Source organism: Penicillium antarcticum (assembly GCF_028974205.1).
Source record: "Penicillium antarcticum strain IBT 31339 chromosome Unknown utg000004l_segment0_segment0, whole genome shotgun sequence".
Classification (NCBI taxonomy): Eukaryota; Fungi; Ascomycota; class Eurotiomycetes; order Eurotiales; family Aspergillaceae; genus Penicillium; species Penicillium antarcticum.
In genome coordinates, this window is record NW_026695302.1 from 1,169,548 (window position 1) to 1,188,731 (window position 19,184).

At 48.5% G+C, this 19,184-nt stretch overlaps 7 protein-coding genes across 7 annotated transcripts; 3 read left to right on the forward strand and 4 right to left on the reverse strand.

The window, feature by feature from the left end:
• Positions 1-1,376: 1,376 nt before the first annotated feature.
• Positions 1,377-3,331, forward strand: N7508_004425 (Major facilitator superfamily domain general substrate transporter; the record flags this gene model as incomplete). The annotated part of the gene is made up of 7 exons (XM_058462491.1): positions 1,377-1,500; positions 1,609-1,658; positions 1,783-1,858; positions 1,913-2,095; positions 2,159-2,535; positions 2,578-2,626; positions 2,679-3,331. The coding sequence occupies 7 exons, from the start codon at positions 1,377-1,379 to the stop codon at positions 3,329-3,331; spliced, it is 1,512 nt and encodes a 503-aa protein (XP_058321116.1).
• A 3,237-nt stretch (positions 3,332-6,568) lies between these two features.
• N7508_004426 (uncharacterized protein) lies at positions 6,569-7,498 on the forward strand (the record flags this gene model as incomplete). Its single annotated transcript, XM_058462492.1, has 1 exon — positions 6,569-7,498. The coding sequence occupies one exon, from the start codon at positions 6,569-6,571 to the stop codon at positions 7,496-7,498; it is 930 nt and encodes a 309-aa protein (XP_058321117.1).
• An 11-nt stretch (positions 7,499-7,509) lies between these two features.
• N7508_004427 (uncharacterized protein) lies at positions 7,510-11,586 on the reverse strand (the record flags this gene model as incomplete). Its single annotated transcript, XM_058462493.1, has 1 exon — positions 7,510-11,586. The coding sequence occupies one exon, from the start codon at positions 11,584-11,586 to the stop codon at positions 7,510-7,512; it is 4,077 nt and encodes a 1,358-aa protein (XP_058321118.1).
• Positions 11,587-12,418: 832 nt separating this feature from the next.
• On the forward strand, positions 12,419-12,901 carry N7508_004428 (SRPBCC family protein; the record flags this gene model as incomplete). The annotated part of the gene is made up of 1 exon (XM_058462494.1): positions 12,419-12,901. The coding sequence occupies one exon, from the start codon at positions 12,419-12,421 to the stop codon at positions 12,899-12,901; it is 483 nt and encodes a 160-aa protein (XP_058321119.1).
• Positions 12,902-13,065: 164 nt separating this feature from the next.
• N7508_004429 (PhzF family phenazine biosynthesis protein) lies at positions 13,066-14,016 on the reverse strand (the record flags this gene model as incomplete). The annotated part of the gene is made up of 1 exon (XM_058462495.1): positions 13,066-14,016. The coding sequence occupies one exon, from the start codon at positions 14,014-14,016 to the stop codon at positions 13,066-13,068; it is 951 nt and encodes a 316-aa protein (XP_058321120.1).
• Positions 14,017-14,242: 226 nt separating this feature from the next.
• N7508_004430 (uncharacterized protein) lies at positions 14,243-15,103 on the reverse strand (the record flags this gene model as incomplete). The annotated part of the gene is made up of 1 exon (XM_058462496.1): positions 14,243-15,103. One exon carries the CDS (start codon positions 15,101-15,103, stop codon positions 14,243-14,245), a length of 861 nt encoding a protein of 286 aa, XP_058321121.1.
• A 451-nt stretch (positions 15,104-15,554) lies between these two features.
• Positions 15,555-19,180, reverse strand: tof1 (putative DNA repair protein (Tof1); the record flags this gene model as incomplete). Its single annotated transcript, XM_058462497.1, has 3 exons — positions 15,555-16,618; positions 16,668-19,038; positions 19,094-19,180. 3 exons carry the CDS (start codon positions 19,178-19,180, stop codon positions 15,555-15,557), a joined length of 3,522 nt encoding a protein of 1,173 aa, XP_058321122.1.
• Between the last annotated feature and the right edge of the window lie 4 nt (positions 19,181-19,184).

A 19,184-nucleotide genomic window follows, 5' to 3' on the forward strand; every position in this document is an offset into this window, starting at 1 on the left:
CCAATCAATGTGTCTCCAGCCACAGTACGCCACAGAGGCTGGCTCATTATGTAATCCGTTGTACAGAATAGCACCGCTATTATAATATCACAATTTTTACTAACGTACAGCCTTAATTCCTGGATATTATAACTAGAAGTGAGATTAGAAAAAAATGGAAGTGAAAGAAGAAGTGGTAGTGAATTGAGTAGTAAATTAGCATTTACTAAGTGTGCAATATCCTCGATAACTCAGTAGGAACCCGGTCCTCAATCGTTGCTAATACCGTATTTAACTTTAAAGCTAGGAGGTTAAGGCCGGAAGAATGATACATTGTACCTCATTGTAATATGAAGGTATAGTGATATCTCATATATATTACTAGAAAATTCCATTTCGAGCCTACGGCCGCATCAGAATGCCATGCCGTGCCATTGTATAGATGCCCATTTCATCCATATATTTATTGAATTACTCTTCTTTATTTCCCTTAGGTACACAAGTTCAAAAAGACTTTTTAGGGTTGACTACTTATCTTGAGCATGAGCATACTTCTCTGTTTTAGCCCGTGGTATTTAGGTTTTACTCTGAGTCAACCTTGAAAGCACCAGTACCCGCTGCTTCGCTGCTTTGGAGGTCAGATAATTGTTTTCCAAATTTGATGATAACATTTCGGCTTCAGGCCGATCTATATATCTTAGATGCCTTCGTGGAACAGTCGAACTTGGGTTCTTAGGTGTTTAAAAAAAAATCAAAAAATCAAAAAAGAATCTATTGTCCCCTTCCTTTGTACACGGGACTACCAAGTAGCAAAAGCCAATCCCTTTTGTAATATAATAAGGCGCTGGGCTCCATGTAAGATAATTATATTACCACTAAGCCAATTCAATTCAAACACCACACTCTGAAAGCAATCGATCGTCCTAACAAAAAGCCGTTCATACTACACCTTCAATAGATAGGCGACGAGAAGGAGTTCACATTGGATTGGGGGCAACTGATATTAAAGATCTAGATTTTAGAAATACAAGATTGCAGGCGAGATAGTCAGCGTCATTTGGTTTGAGTTCCTAGTAAATGTGCCAGATCAGCCACGATGCCCCGTAAGCCCTCTTATATCAAAGGGAAGCAAGTCCAAACATCAGTATAACGAGCCGCTTATTCAATTGTGTAGAGCGGTGGTTCCAGCTGCCTAGACGAACAACATTTCCTAAATAGTCAGACGGAATAGCATTGTTCCATCGCTCGCCCAAAGAGGAAACCGGGAGCGCCAGAGTGTCGGCAAGAGCCGAGCAGCGTCACTTGGCACTTGGAAATGCGTGGATGGCTCGCCTCATTCAGTCGCATGTGGAGAAAAGTGTCACGGTCCAGCATTAGACGCTCCAGACTCCGCGTTAATGGCTCAACTCCAGGTTCCCCAGATCCCATCCAGGATCCGCTGCAGAACCCACCACCGCACTCCATTGGACGGCCCGTTCATGGGTTCATCGCTTCGCTCGCATGATGCGGGTGGGATCGTCGGTATGCAGGCCTCATACGTAGCGCAGCCGGCCCATATAAGCATGGCTTGTAGACCCCAGATTTCTGGCTTCAATTGAGTCTTCTTCTGTGATTCATGATTCATTGCAGGCTTTCCCCCGGATTATAGTCACCACAACCTCTACCATCATACGTTCTTGGTATGGAAGGGGTCGGTCCCTGCAGGTGGCTGTCACGTCCTGTTGTCTGGTGGCTTTTATCTTGTTTGTCTATGACCAGGGTGTGTTCAGTGGTATTGTCGGAAACGAGGACTGGAGGTAACAGTTCAACTACCCCAATGATTCGGAAGAGGGTATCATTGTCAGTTGCTATAATTTGGGCTGTCTCCTGGGATGTTTGGGTAAGTCGACCATTGAAAATGTCCATCTCGAGGTACCATGACTGACACGAACAGTGAACTTCTTCATCGGCGAGAAGCTTGGTCGTCGTAGGACTATCTGGTTCGCCATGGGCGTTGTCATCGTCGGTGCAGTCCTGCAAACCACGGCTTCCACGGTGTCACATTTGATTATTGGACAATTGGTGACTGGTGCGGGCACCGATTTGAAAACGAGTACTGTTCCAATGTACCAGGCTGGTAAGCAAGAGCCCTGTTCCTTGAAATCCCCAGGGCTGTGCTAACAATTCTGAATGCGAACAGAGATGTGTGAGGGCAAGACCCGAGGTCGCCTAATTTCCTCTGAAGTCCTCTTCACGGCCGTAGGAATCGTCGTTGCATACTGGTTAGACTTCGGCATATCATTCGTTGGCGGTCCCATCGCCTGGCGTCTCCCGATTGCGATGCGAATTCTCTTTGCGATCTTTGTCATTGTATTGGTATTTGGCTTGCCAGAGCCCCCTCACTGGCTCATGAATCATGACCAGGAGCAAGAAGTGATGGAGGTCCTCTGTGCTATTTATGACCGAGAGCCAGACGATGAGTTTGTCGTCAATGAGCGCAGGGGAATCCTGTCCGCCATCGAACTTGAGGATTCAGTTCACAAGCAGTTGAGCTGGAAGATCTTCCGGAACGACGAAGTCAAGACTGGCTAGCGTGTGCTTCTCGCGTGGGGTATCCAGCTCATGAATCAAGTTGGAGGAATCAACCTTGTTGTGTATTTCGTGCCGAGTACGCCCTATCCTTCCACTCACCATTCAAGGCCAGTGCTAACATTTCACAGCCGTTCTTGACAAAAAAGTCGGCCTCTCCAGTCAACTCTCTCAGATCCTCGGTGGCTGCATCCAAATCATGTTCATGCTCGGCTCCCTCCTTCCAGCCTTCAAACTCGACAGCATGGGCCGCCGCAAAACAATGATGCTTGGCTCTTTCGGTCTAGGAGTCTGCATGATGATGGTAGCAGCCCTCCTATCTCAAGTCCACCAACCAAATGGCACAAACTATGCCTCCGCCTCTGTCGCTTTCTTCTTCCTCTACATGTTAATTCACGGCATGTCTATCAACTCCGTGCCGTGGGTATACGTACCCGAGATTCTTCCCCTGGAGGCGCGAACAAAGGGTACAGCTATTGGTGTCAGTTCCAACTGGCTATGGAGCTTTACGGTTGTTATGATCACGCCAGTTATCATCAACCGTATCCAGTCGAAGGCATACCTGATTTTCATGGTTACGAACTTCCTATTCATCCCTATCATCTACTTCTTCTATTCCGAGACTAGCAACCTGCGTCTTGAGGATATTGACTGGATCTTCTCTCGGGGCGGGAACCCTGTTTCACAGGCCAGGAAGATGGCTCATGAGATTAAGCTTTATGGTGATATCCAGACTGAGCAAGATGAGAAGGTTGCCAGTAGTGTTGGTGTTGAGCGTGTTTGATTCTTTATATCGAAGGCTCGATGCTTTCTTGTTTATATAGAAGACATAGACCATGGATGCGGCCATTCATTGATTTGAAAGAAGCTTTTTTAGACTCATGATCCTGTAATGCTTGACAATATTTCCTTCACCATTCCACGTCTCCTAGCATGGCTTCACTACAACTCTTCCGTCCGTCGCGTTTACTGCATCCAGACTGTAGACCGGCACCTCTTGTAGTTGTAACTCTTTATTACCATGTTTCCAATTGTCGTTTTGACGACAGTCCGAGTGTGTGGTAGCCGGAAGCTGGTATCCGAAGGGCTCTTGGACATGGAGTTTCCCATAGCTTGTCAACTAGCAGAGACTTTATTCAAGACCGTTTGGAGCCCCAGAACGGGATAGACAGCTATTGATCCTGAGCCGTGACATCACTCATCGTTAGCGCGAAGCAGCCCATTCGGGGCGAGATATGTCTCTCCACATACTGTGATAGCTTTGGAGCAAAGCAGGTGAAGAACTTGCACACACTGGTTCTGGTGGCCCTAGTATCATCCATAGCATCGGCGGATAGTCAAACTGATGGTCTGCGTTGTATCCTCGCGGTCTCCTTCTCGAACTATATATCAGATCTTGCAGTGTCTCGAGAGTCGGTTGGCAGATGCGGTTTGGGTGAGCTTTGTAGCTTGTCGAAGATCGAGGCTTGGATCCTAGGCAGTCGCAGCGATAGTGAGGCTGTAACTTTCAAAATGGTATCCAGAGCGCAGAACAGATACACGCTGATCTTGGCCGTCAAAATGGTTCACGTTGTATCCTCTTTTGGGTCGTTTTCTACTAGGTTCTTGAAAACTTGCTGTTACTGTGAGGTTGCTAAAGCTGGCTAAGGTGTATTTGTAGTATCAAGCATGACGATATAGCTACGCGTACTTGGTGAAGCGTTAACGATGAAGCAAAGGGCCGCCTATTTTGACTTGGCTAGGCTCAAATCGTAATGCTCGAATATGTACATGTGAACAGGGGTGACTTGTAAACGCTAAACGACGAACATCTACATCCCCTTCTGTATTTCTTGCCTCGCGTTGAAGACGTCTTCCTAGGTGCCTTTTTGGGTCTACGAAGCTCTTGGGGAAGAATAATGGTCTTCATGGACAGGATATACTGAGGCTCAAGTATCAAGTTCTAAATCAAGCCCCCCGTGGGGTGAGGCCATGAAGCATCCGGCGCCCTGGTCGATCGTGAGGGCATTGTGGGCCTAATTCTGACTTTGAGCGTGTCTTTGCTGTTCTCATCAGTACAAAAGTCTCAAAATAGTTGCTGGTAGGGCTGAACTGGGTCATTAGCCCTGAAGACAAACACTTTCCCACGCAACATCAGAAGGTTCTTTCCCCGTTGACATAAATACCCAGACCTCCTCCTAGACCAACTTCCCTTTTCTTTTTCCCTTCTCTTCTTCATCTCTCTACTCTTTTCCCTTCCTCTTTTTCTTCCACCTCCACCTTTCATTATTCTTTGATGATCTTTTATGTCCATGTCCACCATGCATGACCTCTAAGCTTCATACGTTGATCTATCACAATATCCCAATATCCCAACATACACAACATTTGAATAACACCCTGACACATGACCTCTCTGTCCCCCACCTCTACTATTAATCCGCTGCCAGCCTTCATACAGTCTTCCATCTCTGTTCATGTTGTCGTCTCTCGGCCTTCATGCTGCTTGCCTTTGGGGACGTCATCTCATTATTCCATTGCTATAACTCAGACCTCGCTGTCCGCTGCCGCATTTCAGTGTGTCAATTCTCACTGTCCCCTGCCACACTGCAGCTTACTTTTTTGGAGCAGGATTCATGGTGAGTTCCTCTCTCGTGATTAAGATGCCTACTTTTCGTAGTCCCCTTCACCTCCTTTCCTCCCTCCTGTTACGAAGAGGTCAGTCTCACCAGCTTTTGGGCATCAGGCTGATGGAAGATTTTTTTTCTTCCAGGTTCTAGGTTTCGCTGCATTGCATCGACTGCATCTACTTCGGTACTTGACTGCATGGTGAGTTCCTCCTTCGTGATTAAGATGCCCGCTTTGTAGTCCCCTTCACCTCCTTTCCTTCCCCTGCCGTCATGTTGAGGTTATTCTCACCAGCTCTTGGGCATCAAGCTGAGGAACATGATTTGTTCTCCAGATTCCAGGGCCCCACTGCATCGACTATCTCATTAACTTGCTTCGCTTTGCTTCGCTTTATACCAGCTTCCACTCACGACTTCGGAGCTGTCGCCACTTCCACGCCCCTGGTCATCAAATGCGACGATTGTTTTCACCGTCCTCCGGATGCCTCCTTCCACTGCCAAGCCCTGCTCAACCTGATAAGACTTTGAAGTTCTCAGATTGTGAGTTATCGTGTTTGATTATGAGACTGCTGAAGAAGCTAACTATTAAGGAGTTTGGTTTCAACGACAATGGTTTCTATGCCGCACGTTACAACAACCAGCTTGACATAATAGACAGTACGGGCCCTAACACAAAAGAGCAAAAAAAAAAAAAAAACAAACAACAACAACAACAACAACAACAACAACAGGTCCACTCACCAAGACGGGCTGTCCAGGTGGCATGGAGAATCTGGCGGCTCCGCTCTCTTCTTGTGGCTTTGAATACTCTATGATCTACCATGGCTTAAGAGCTTTAAGCGAGTTACTTTCGAATTTCGAATTGACACTCTCGAATGAAAGGAGGAGAAGAACTTGCTTGTTTGGAAGCCTTGAATATACGGTGATCTACTGTGGTTCAAGGCGGAAGGCATGCACTCTACTTCTACTGGAACAATCTCCGGGAACATATCCTGTTTATCATGAAGCTTTGAGTATTCGGTGATTTACCCTGACTTAAAGCTGATGCTGACCGCCTCTAAGAGTTCCCCTGTCTTCGTGCTTTGATTATTCAATGATCTAAAGCGAAGAAGACAACAGGATGGCTCTCGGCTTCTGCATCAAAGAACGTGATACATCCAAAAGGATTAAGCTTTTTGAGAAGTTTATGTTTCTCGATATTTTCTGTCCCACCTCTTAGTTAGCTGAATAAATGTTGTTTATTTCAACCTGGAAGTCACAGTAACCTTATCTCACGTAAGACGACGTGACTCAATAACCTTGGAACCGAGAAGGTTCAGTCCCCACTTCGGCGCAGAGCCTCAAAGTGGGGACGGAAAGGATAAGAAGCAAAAAGCCCCCCTTGTTAGCATACAAGTTCTTCACAGCTTGGAAACATGGCCTCAATCCCGGAAGATTTCCTCAGGGGTCTATCCCCAAACGCAACCCTCCACAAAATCGACTTCGAACACACAACGCCAACCATTTTCGCGTACAAAAACAACTTTGCCGCCATAATCGACAACTTCATGACAGATTCCGAATGCAAAGACCTCCTCAACCTAGCAGAAGAATCAACAAGCACAGAGCTCCCAGACTCAACCCTCTCACCCCCAAAATGGGAACGGGCCATGATAAACGCCGGGAACGGGAAACAAATCATGTCAGTGGACTCTCGCAAAAGCGGCCGCATTATATTCCACTCGCCTGAGATCGCACAGAGACTACTCGATCGACTGATGCCCTTCCTGCGCCAATGTGAGATTCATCAAGTCAAAGATAAGCCCTTCGTTACGGGTCTCGGGCCAGCGAAGCGGGGAGAGGTGTACAATATCACTCGACTCAATGAGCAGTTGAGATTCCTGCGGTATGAGGGCGGTGATTATTTCCGAGCTCATACTGATGGGTGCTATGTCACGCCTGATGGGAAAGAGAAGTCTCTTTATACTATCCATTTATACTTGAATGGAGAGGGGGAGCAGGATATGGAGGTATTACAGCCGTATATTACCGAGGCTGAGAAGAAGTATTATCTGTTTGAGGAGGATGGGGAGATCGATCTGAAAGAGGTTGGGGCTGATGAGGTTGAGGTTGGAGATGGAAAAACGGGTTTCCTTTCTGCTGAAGAGTCTCTTGAGAAGGCTGATACGCTGCTTGGGGGTGCGACTTCATTTACGGATGGCTTCAAAGCTAAGGATTCTGTGCGGGTTTTCCCCAAGGCGGGCTCTATTTTGATCTTCCAGCAGAGGAATCTTATGCATAGTGGGGATGATGTGTTTAGAGGGGTCAAGTATACGATGAGGTCGGATGTTATGTATTCTTCTTAATGATACACCCTTCAGTCTAGTTTCCAGTCCTTCCGGGCCCTCATTTCGGTATACCAGTCCTTCACGTATGCCACGCCGGCATGGGGACCATAGATATCTGTATCCCACTGTGGAAGTGGTGCCTTCAGTCCAGTCTCCAGCAGACAAGTCCCCCGGAGCTCTTCGAGACTGCCACCGCGGTCATAGATGGGAGCCTTTTCAAGCCGAGCACGCTCTTCTCTCATCTGGTTCCGAATAGTCGCAGTCTCGGCTTCATTAACAGTGAAATTGTCATTCACAGAAACGCCATATCCACGGCGAGCTCCATCGATCGTGACAAGCTTCCGATGAACTTCAAGAGCAACCTTCTCATCTGGACGAGTCAACGGATCCCCAAGACCACCTCCACCCCAAGTGATCCACTCAAGTAGATCACCTGGATCAACTCGAACATGGTCACATTTCGAAGGCAGTACCACGGGAGTGGCATCAGGAGACTGAGAGTGGCGATACAATATCTTGCGCGATCTCTGCCCAGGTTTCCCACCCTTCAACCCCCACGGCTTCGTGAACCACCGATCATCGTGCAGACTAAACTCCCCACGAGCAAGGAACCGGTATAAGGTGCGCTGTGCGTTTCCTCCACGGTAGAATCCAGGGCCACCGCTATCAGCAACGCTCTCATTTGCCTCGATGCGCAGTGGATAATTCAACTCGATGCTTTCGGTGGGAATGGACTTGATAGCGGGGAAAAGACAGTGACAATCAGGTCCATCGCCAGCCTGGCGAGCGGGTACACCTCCAAACCCAATTTGATACAGCTGGTACCATTCTCCATTAGGCTTGAAGCCGGAATAGAAGAAGTGTGGTGAATCACTGAAGCCAGCAGCAGCCTGATAAGAGTCCTGTTTCTGACCGATCAATGCCTGCACAATATCCAAAGTCCGGCCTAGGAAATGAGTACGGCAAGAAATTGGCGCAGGTCGTACAGGTCGCAGCACACTTCCCTGAGGGATATGCACGTCAATCAAGTCATGGAAGCCATCATTGATCACTGTGCCGGGGGCAGCTGCTGCAATGAGGTAGTACCCAATAAACATCTTGAACATTGTTTCCGAAAGGTAGAAGTTGATACTATGCTGACTCTGAGGCGAAGTACCACTCCAGTCAAAGCTCAGTCGATTTTCCTCAATCTTCTTCATGGAGCATGTAAGAGCCCAGGGCCCGACTCCGTGACCGTCATCATCGACGAAATCGGTAAATTTGCTTTCCAGTTCATCAAATTGTCGCTCTATGATCTTCTTGAACCCATTGCGATTGCGGGTGAGTAGCTCTGCACATGCTGCCAGATATACTTCGCTTCCGAATCTAGTTGCTAACTCGCGGGTTCGTGTGGCTGCCATTGAGCATGATGCTACGATGGCTGTCAGATCAGAGCGATACCATGCCGGTTGGCGGGAGTTTCGGCATAGGAGATCTACTAGATCTGAGTTCATGATGCCACGTGTGTAGAGCTTGATGCAGGGAATCTGGACGCCATCGTCGAAGACAGAGGTTGCATTGATTGACATGCTGCCAGGTACTATGCCTCCGACATCCGTCAAATGGCCGAATTGAGAGGCCCATCCGATGAGGCGATGCTCGTGGAAGATGGGAAGGAATGCGATTACATCGTTCAAGTGGCTAATGGCACCTTGCACCTGGTAGGTGTCGTTGGTGATGAATACGTCTCCTTCTTCGATGGTACCGGTCCAAACTTCCAAGAATTGGGTGATGAAACTTCCAAATTGACCTACCAACATCTTGCCTTCGCAGTCGGTGATGACATTGAACTCGTCTTGTTGTTCTCGGATTGCAGGTGACATGCTGCACCGTAGCATCATTTGATCCATTTCACTGCGGATGGATGCCAGAGTCGAAGAGATCAGGGTTGGAACAAGAGGTGTACTTTCAACGAACTTTTTGGCTGATTCAGCCGTGTGATTTGTTGCAACTGCGGGCCTTTTTTCTAGTGGATTGATCAGGATATTCCCGATACTGTCGATCTCGCCGTAATATCCTGGCAAGATGAGGGTATTGCTGTCCATCTCAGAAACAATACATGGTCCGGTCAATTGGATATTCTCTTTGGTGACTTTCTGACGGTCCCATAGGGTTGCCAGCTGCTTTTTTCCTTGCACAATAATTGTCTGCTCTCCAATCTTTGCGTCGGGATCCGGACTTGGGAAAGTTGCCTTTTCGACCTGAGGAATATCAATGCTAGGAGAAGCATCTTCCAGTACAACTCCAAGTCTCATTAACTCTAGCTCAAAGTCGGGCAAGCAGTAAGTGAACATCTGTTGATGCTGTTGATCAAACTTCTGTCTTAGCAGATCATGCCACCCCATCGTATCAGCAGTCAGATCCTCAGCCGTGAGATCAACCGTGATGGTCAGCGCCTGTCCTTTGTATCGAAGATCTGCTTGGTATTCAGCCTTCCAAGTGATAGGCCACTTCTCTCCGGATGATCTATGCAGAATCTCATGACACATTCGCTCCAGAGAGTCATATTGCTCTCTAGCCTCTGCAGCATCGGTTCCAGAGACCAGTCGGATAAAGGTAGCCGACTGTTCGTGTCTAAGCTTGGTTGTCACATCACCCTGTGCACACAAAATACCGGGCGATGGCGGAACAATAACAGGCCAAGCTCCGAGAAGCTGTCCAACAGCATTGGCATGGAGAGGACCAGCACCGCCAAAGGCAACGAGCGCAAATTCACGAGGGTCATAGCCTTGTTCCACAGAAACAAGACGCAGAGCCCCATACATTGTCTCGTTGATGATCGTGATGATATCCTCCGCTGTTTGAGCTACGGGCAGCTTCATCTGTGTCGCAATGTCTTCGATAGCTGACGTGGCTGCTTTCACATTGAGCGCAAATTCACCTCCCAATAAGGTCTTAGGAAGATATCCCAAGACGAGGTTTGCATCAGTGACTGTTGCTTGTCTTCCACCTTTTCCATAGCATGCAGGACCCGGCGTCGCACCCGCACTTTCCGGTCCAACTCGAAGCGTCTCCGTGAGCTCCATATAGGTTGTGATTGAACCGCCTCCAGCTCCAACAGTTTTGATATCAACAGCCGGAGCACGAACAGAAAGACTCCCGACAACAGTCTCACGTCGTAACTGAGGTTGACCTTTATAGATCAGCGCACAGTCAGTCGAAGTGCCTCCCATATCCAACGTGATGAGGTTCTTATATGGTGTACTCCGAGCCACAACATCTGCAACTCCCCTGGCACCACCAGCAGGCCCAGACATCAGAATATTAACAGGCAACTCCGAGGCAAGAGTCAAACTAGTCAAGCCACCATCACTCTTTAGAACCCGAATGGTCTCACTTTCTCCAGCAAGCGCCTCAGACAAATTGTGCAAATAGGTCTGAACAACAGGCTTCACAAGGGTATTTGTACAAGTCGTCACTGTCCGCTCGTACTCTCCAACCTCACGCAAGACATCCGCCGAACAAATCACAGCAATGTCAGACCCAAGCTCTTCACGAACAACCTCTTTAACAACCCGCTCATGTGCATCATTGCTATGCGAATTGAGCAAAGAAACAGCCACAGCCTCAGGTTTCTGCGACACCAACTCCCTCAGACTTGTTCTTAAATCCTCAACATCAACAGCCGTAACCGTCTCACCCTGCACAGACATCCGCTCCTTGCACTGCACAACCCGCTCAAGCGGGACGATAGGCTCAGGTGGTGACCAGTGCAGCCAAGCACCCAATCCACCAGGAATCTGAGACCGGCGCAGAGCAAGAATATCCTTGTGTCCAGCCGTGACGACGAGTGCGGTGCGGGCTCCCTTCCCTTCCAGAACGGCATTTGTGGCTGTTGTCGTACCATGGTGGATAAATTGGAATGGGCCCGACCAGCTGGATTTGCTCTTCAATATTTCTCGCGCTTTGGCGATTCCGTTTTGGACTCCTATGCTTTGGTCTGGGGTTGTTGTTGGGACTTTTGCTCGTACTGTTTTGCCGTGTGGGGTGAATACGTAGACGTCTGTGAATGTTCCTCCGACGTCTACGCCTAGTTGATAGCCTGACTCTGTGGTGGGTTCAGGCATTGTTCTAGGGTTGGTTGTTTCAACCTAGGGGGTGTTGAGATACAGGAATTGTCTGTGTTAGGGAGATATAAGAGTTTTCAAGTGATATACGAGCTTATCAAAGTCCCCTCTCAGGCCACACAAGGCTACACTTTTGCCTAAAGAGCTAGCTGTCAAAGATTGGGGTAAGTATGCCGCTCATTGCCTTCTTCAGTCTTTCGTGGGGCGCATGTTGCCAATGAGCTTGCTTCGGCTGTGTTTATCTGCAGCTAGACTAATATTGACGGCTAGGCTGGAGGGGTTGCTTTTCGGGGGGAATAATGTTGCTAAAGACAAGCTCCATAAGAGTAGGTGCATAGGTGGGATGTTTTATGATAGCTCAGATGGATCACTTTTTGCGATATGCAGATAGCTGAGTCTATTGTAACTTAAACTAGACTATAACATTTCTTTCCTACCCTGTGCTCTCTTCTCTCTTCCAAATTATTTTCTCTCATTGTCTATTTCGTAAGCTAGGGAGGTTTTACTGCTGGGTAACGGCTACATAGTTCCCTTCCAGCGATCAAGAGTGCATGTATAATCTTGTAATGGGAAACGTCTTCTTCGAGACTGACAGCTCCTAGATATCTTATGCCCAACACCAACTTCTAAGCAAAATATCGAGCTGATTCCAGGAAGTATGGACCTTCTCGGCCTCCAGTTTTCTCACGCCGAACATAAGTCAGCAGATCGGCGCGCCCGAAAGGCCGAGCTTACTTATCGGCTTATCGGTTTCGTCATCCATCTCCAGACTACATAAAAGCACCAATTCAACCTTCTTTCCATATCCAAATCAATTGAACACACTGCCACCATGCCATCCACAAATAACATCGCCTTCACAGCTCCCATCAACCCACCAGGACAATCCCCCGTCCTGACCATGGACCAAATCTGGAATGGGCTTCTCCTCAAAATCCGCAGCGCAGAAACCTTCGTCCCAGCAGCGATCCAATCTACAAAGGTCGTAAGCGAATCCTACGATGACAATGGCAACCCCGTGACCACCCGCGATGTTTTTTTCCGCGAAGCTCAGAAGACAGTCCAGGAAACTGTTACCGCGTTCGAAGCTAGCCGTGTTCAGTTTGTGCAGCCTGAGGGGAGCACGATCAATAATATTATCAGTGAGGGAGCCAATGGGGAGCTGTATATGACTTACACCTTTGAGTGGAGACATCCTGGTGTTTCCAAGGAAGAATTGGCTGCTTTCGCTGAGAAGGAGAGGAAGATGAGCCAGATGGCTGTTGAGGGGACTATTGAGGTGTTGAGAAAGTTGGCTGAGGAGAAGAAGCTCTAAGATGAACTGGGATTTGAGGCTTCATCTTTACATGTCATGAATCTATGCTCTTATTTCAAGCTCATGCGTAGGTGGCCGTTATAGTCTCCATCCTAGTCAAGGGATGAAGCCGCAATAAATCAAAATTTGTCTAAATATCCATCCTAACTCGATTCCTGCAACAGTCAAGCCCGAGGAATCAGAACTTTACCCTCAGAGACACTAACAGCAGTACCAGTCAAAACAACCTTCTCAATCTTCTTCTCGGAATCAAGAGAAACCCCAACCCCAATGTCACTTCTCCGGCCCATCTCAACACCCTGCACAACATGATAATCCAAATCCTGCCCAGGCTGCCCCTCCGTAAGACTCAAATAAGCAGCCAATCCACTAGCCGAACTACCAGTAGCAGGATCCTCTAAAGGACCCAACATCATTCTCGCCCGGGTAACCTTCTTACCCAGAACATCATCCCAAACCCCCCTAACAATGAAATAAACACAAACCAACCCAACCTGCCACCCCTCGTCAAGATACTGACTAGAAGAAACAAACTCGCCCCCAGTCGCAGGCGTAACAGCAGCCAAAGCCTCCAAAGACTCCAGCTCAATGAACAACTGACTCATCCCCTTGACAACAGAAAACAAAGGAAACGTCACATCCTTTTTCGGGAAATACGGGGCCAGAGTAGGATGCAACCGCAACAATTCCTTAACGGGGAACCGGGCAGCGTGGATGCGCGTGTTATGCGCAATCTGCGCAGCGACGTACTTGGTCGCCCCATCCTGGATGGAGATGGGGATGTCGCCGGACTTCGTGGCCAGCGTGGTAATGCCGGCTCCATCGGCTGGGTTGGCTGAGTGTGTAAGGAACCAGGAAGCGGCGCCGATAGTGGGGTGGCCTGCGAAGGGGATTTCGCAGTCTGTGGTGAAGATGTCGATGGTGCGCTTTGTGCCTTCTATCACTGGGTGCACGAATATGCTTTCCGAGAGGTTGAACTCTGCTGCTAAGATTTGCTTTTGGTGTTGGTTCAAGGCCTGTGCTGGGTCTTCTGGGAGGAAGACTACTGCTAATGGGTTGCCTTTGTATGGTGTTGATGTGAAGACATCTAAAGTGACGAAGTTGAGGTGTGTCATTATGGATGCTGTCAATCAGTGTTCAATTGAGGGGGATGTTCAGGGAATATAAATGTGATGTGAAATAGAAGCGGACGGCATTTTATACTCCCCACTTTCCGGGTTGACTCATACTGTGTCAGATTCTCCATAAATTCACGGTTAAAGCGTGTGTCTCGGCATTTGTTCAGATCCTTGATTACTTGATACTGTACGAAGTATATTCTGTTAATTTCTCTCTCTGTATCTACGGCACCACAAAATCCCCTGGCATCCCGTGCTCACCACCCCATCTCGCCATCCCCTCAATAAGCGCCGTACTAAATGCAGCATCATACTTCAGCCCATCACTAGCAGCTCCGATCCGTCCAGCCCTCCAGATAAGCCACTTCTCAGCCATTGTTCCCTCCGGCGCACGCAAAATCCCAACGGCCACATCGACAATCCCCGGCCGACTAGCACAACTATAGAACACCGTCGCACCACAAGTCCCACAGAACGTCCGTAACACATCTTTACTAGATCTGTAACTCTTCGATGACCCAATGATCAAATCTGCCGATATGTGGGGCGATATATGGTTCACCGGGACGAATGTCCAAGCCATGATATTCGTTCCATCGACGAGACGGCAGTCATCACATAGATCAAGGAGTGCAAGCCATTTACTCGTATCGGATGGGTGTAGCCACCCTTCACTAGCAGTACTGGTGATGAACTCTTGCTGAGGACGGGAAATATTGAAAGAAACGCCGCCGCAGTGGCATTGAGCGAGTAGGTCCTCGGAAGTCGAACCTGCTTCGCTAGATTGGATATTTCCACTTGCATCCTTCTTGCTTGAATCAGAGGTATCCCCCGGGTTAACAATTTCAAGTCGTTGACCATCGATATGCGAAAATAAAGCCGAAAAGCCACCATCGGCTGATGAGTCTGTGAAACAATGCGACCACATATTCCACAGTCCGATATTCGGTTCTGTGAAGATTGCTGTGGAGATTGTCCAATTTCCATCATCTATTCCTAGATCTCCAACATGGCAGCCGCATTTACTGCAGAAGTGGCGTGTTCCTAGTGCCGAGGCGTGGTTGTAGCGTGTGAGGTTATCCATGCTGGATGGACTGATGAATTGGGGTGCTATTCCTGCTGGTAGTGGGGCGTGGAAGATACATGGTGTGCCGTGGACGTAACGGCAGGTGTTGCAATGGCAGATGTGTGTTTTCAGAGGGAGAGATTCTATTGGGATGGTGATTGTGAACTGTATGTTGTTGCAGTGACATTTTGCTATTAGAGTTTTGGTATCTGCCGTAGCCATGATTGCTGATAGTGGAGAGGTAGAGAGAAAGAGAGATGTTGTATGTGAGGAGAAAGCTCGTATTTATACCTCAGCAGCACGGACCTTGGCTTGACGTCTATAGTGATTACATACTGCTGTTCTCACTCCAGATGTATAATATTGAATCATAAAGTATTTTCATTCATCCTAGGTATCTGATGCTTTACAGTTCATATGCCAAACGCCTCATCAGGTCATAACATGTCGCAAAGATGAACGACAGTGATCATTCTGAGTCACTGTCAATCACAAACCCTCCACGCATACGTCTTCGAGATGCAGCTAATACAGGGGCGTCCTCGTCTTCAGCATCGTTCTCGGGTGCCGCAGGTTCAGGTTTATTTAGACGGTCACGCAGGAACGCGAGATCATCATCAAAAGCAAGATCGTCTTCACCGGACGTGAGAGGGGTATCTTCGTCCTCGCCAGCACCGTGGCTAGTAGAGACTTCCTGCTGGGAGTGCGAAGATTGAGCATCAAGTTCCGCCATGAGGATATCGTCATCGGCATCGGCATCACTGTCAGCATCGCCTCCTGCAGAGCCAGAATCACGGCGTTGTCGCTTGTTTTTGGCTGATGCAGAACCACCCGTGTCGCTTCGCTTGCGTCCAGCGGCTTTCTTGCCTTTACCCTTACTCTTGCTCGATGTTTCCGTGGCACCAGTACGGATAGCATGCTTGACTGCAGCATCGTGTTTCTTTCGTCGTTCTTCTTCCAGACGGAAAAATTCCTTGTCTGCTTCCTCGTCACTCTCTTCGTCACTGGCATGAATAAAAAGATCACTCTTGATCTTCGCCTGGCGAGAAAGAGCGTTTGATAGACGTGCATCACGTCGTGCCTGCAGAATCTCATCGTCTATCTCAGCAGCCTCTGTATCCTTGGACTTCTTCTTGCGCTTCTTCTTCAGCTGGTCTAGCGCATTGGCCTTTGACCGCGGGTTTGGTGGGAATAAAATTCCATCTGGAACCACATCCTCGCCTTCCGAGTCAGATCCAAAATTGACATCAAGCGTACCCTGTACCGTGGCTCGGGGTCCTCCTGGTCTCTTCTGTGTAAGATACTTGCGAGGATCATCATCGCCATCTTCGGAAAATGGTGTCTTGAGGGCCTCTTGGATTTCCAAGATTGATTGATGTAGATTCTTGGATCCCTGAGATGCCGGAATGACCCAAGCGGCACCAACGACGTCTTCGACACCAAGTCGCTCAAATCCAACGAGCTTCATCAGCAGACGCAGCTTGGCGTTTGAGAACATGGCACTCTTGCAGGCATCGTCTTTGCTTCTGACAGCTATAGTACAGTTAGTTTTATCCTAAATTCGTTGTGGCAGGCAACATACTAATCAGTGGGTTGGGAACGCTGACAGCCTCAGGAGACTCGGCCTGCCGAATTTCATCTTGGGCTTCCCATGCCTCCCTTTCGGAAGCTCCCGAGCTCAAGACATGAACAATCCAGTTCACTAGGTCTGCTCTACCGTCGAGAACAAGGGCTCCAACCACTATCTTCAGCTCGGCTTCCTTCGTAGTCGCATTTGGTGATGTGATAATGAGATCCGCCGGTGCTCGCCTGGACTGATACGACGTTTGCTTTTCGTGTCCAAACTCAAGATAGTAGACTGTCGAGTTGATCTTGCTGAATAACATTTCAGTGATCAATGCTGGACGCTGGTCGAGCTTCTTGATCATTCGTCGAATGATTTGCCGCACGAGCTCCTCCCATTCTTTGAAGACAGACTTGCTTGAGTCCATCGGTCCTGGGCCCTTGATCATCCGGTAGAATAGACTGATGATGTCGACACGGAATAGCAAGGTGGTCATCTCTTGCTTGAACGCAATACGGTAGAAGTATCGGTGGGCACGCTTAAGTTGCTCCGAGTTAAGCTCTTTGTAGAAGCCAGTGAATGTAACAAATGTGTCTACGCAACTCTGGTTGCAGAACTTAGCCGCAAAACGTTTGAAGTCAAAGCTGCGCTCTTTGGTGACCTGAGCAGCTTCCACCTCGTCTTCGTCTTCGGAGTCGCGTTCCTCGTCATCATTTGCGCCATCTTCGATACCTTTGTCGGCCTTCTTCTGCGTGCGTTTGGCCTTTCGGCGAGATCGAATCTGCATGTCGGCGTTGTCTTTGGAGTATCGCTCCAACATACGTAAAAAGACATGCGCCAATTCTGTGCAAGCGTCCAGGTAACCGAAGCCTTGATCTTTGTATCCTCTTACAATTGCCAGAATTCGGTCATGTGTTGTTTCTTCGTAAAATATTCGGTTCTGGATATTCTCGGCAATCTCCTGATCCTCCTCAAGTGGTGACATTGCCATTTCTTGCACAGTCAACAACACCTGTGTGAAGCAGCGCATCTGAGCATTAAGATCTTGCCACTCCTTGTTGTCCAAGCTGGTCTGCATGGCCCGGTTTAAGGAGATGAAAGTCTCTTGATTTAGAACTCCAGCGACCAGACCATAACTATCGGGCTCAATATCTTTGGTCCTTCCTGCGCTTTGGGCAGCACGCTGACGAGATTGCCAGGCTCTCCTCACACGCTCTGCCTCGAGGAACCATCCAACCGTATAGAAGAATTGACGGGTGTTGATATCCAGTACTCGTTCGGCTTCGCGTTCAATAGCCTTTCGCACGTGGGTGAAAAGTGGGTTGAATCCGGAATCCAGGAACTCTTCGACAAAAGTCCGTAGGTTCTTAGTTGCCTCCGAATTCAAGTGAGCGGGCATGTTGAAGTTGCTGTTCTGGATCGCATCGTCTTGCTTGCGTCGAGGCTTGGGCTTGTTCCACTTTTTGGTTTGGTCCATTTTGTGAAGAGTAGTTTGGTCGTCCCGCAAAACATCTTGTCCGGAGACGGTAGACACCTTGGCATCATCTCGCTTGACCCAGATCATTGTACCAAATCTTCCATGACGTGTCGGGGCGTTCTTTGCGTACTCTCGCCGTACTGAGTTTTCTTTCTTGAGGAGCTCGCTAAGCTCGTCAGTTCGTTTGACTTTCCTCTGATCATCATCCATGAATAGCTTCTCAACATTGACGCCCTTCACAATGTGGAAGATGATCTCCATCAGAATGATATCCTGAAGGTTGAAGTCTTCGCCAACATTAGAGCACATAGTCAGAAGAAGTGCAAATGCATCCTGGTCGTGGAAAGCATTGATCGTCGCAGATCTAGATGTTTCCTCCTCTTCGCCTTCTGCAGCAAGCCGGGTGTTCGGGGAAATGATCGCAATGTTCCGCAGGAAGTATAACATCAATTTGAGGATTCCTTCGTCTCGGGCTTCGCGCTCGGATCGAGCAGTCACCATGCTAGGAAGGGCAATTCGGATAATGGCACGTAGGAGATTCGAGCCGCCATATTTGAGGATACCTCGCTTGTACTGGACCTGGGTTTGTTGGATGTAGGGTGTATGGCGATGGTGGTTGACCGTCATCTGGCTGTGGAACTCTACCGGCCAAGTCAATGGGACAAGAAGTTCCAAGCACGCCAGAGAGATTCTAGTCATATGCTTGCTCTTCTGTCCTGTAGCCCACCAGAGCCCAAGAATTGGGAGAATATCTCCATTGATCAAATTGGCCTCTCCAAGGCACCGCGCAACATCCATGCGATTGTTCTTCTCGTCGTACAATTTCAGCCATCGTTTGATATCGCGTAAACAGGCCAAGGCGTCATCTCCGAGCACATATCGATCGGCATCTTCGCCGTTGAAACCTCCGAGCTAGATACAACTGCATCAGTAATTGACCCAGGCAAGGCACGATAAAAGAACTCACAGCAGTGACCAGGCCATAAACATAGCCTCGCACATCGGGGTCAACGACCTGCACATCGTGGCCTAGAGGGACAACCTCTTCATCCATGGTG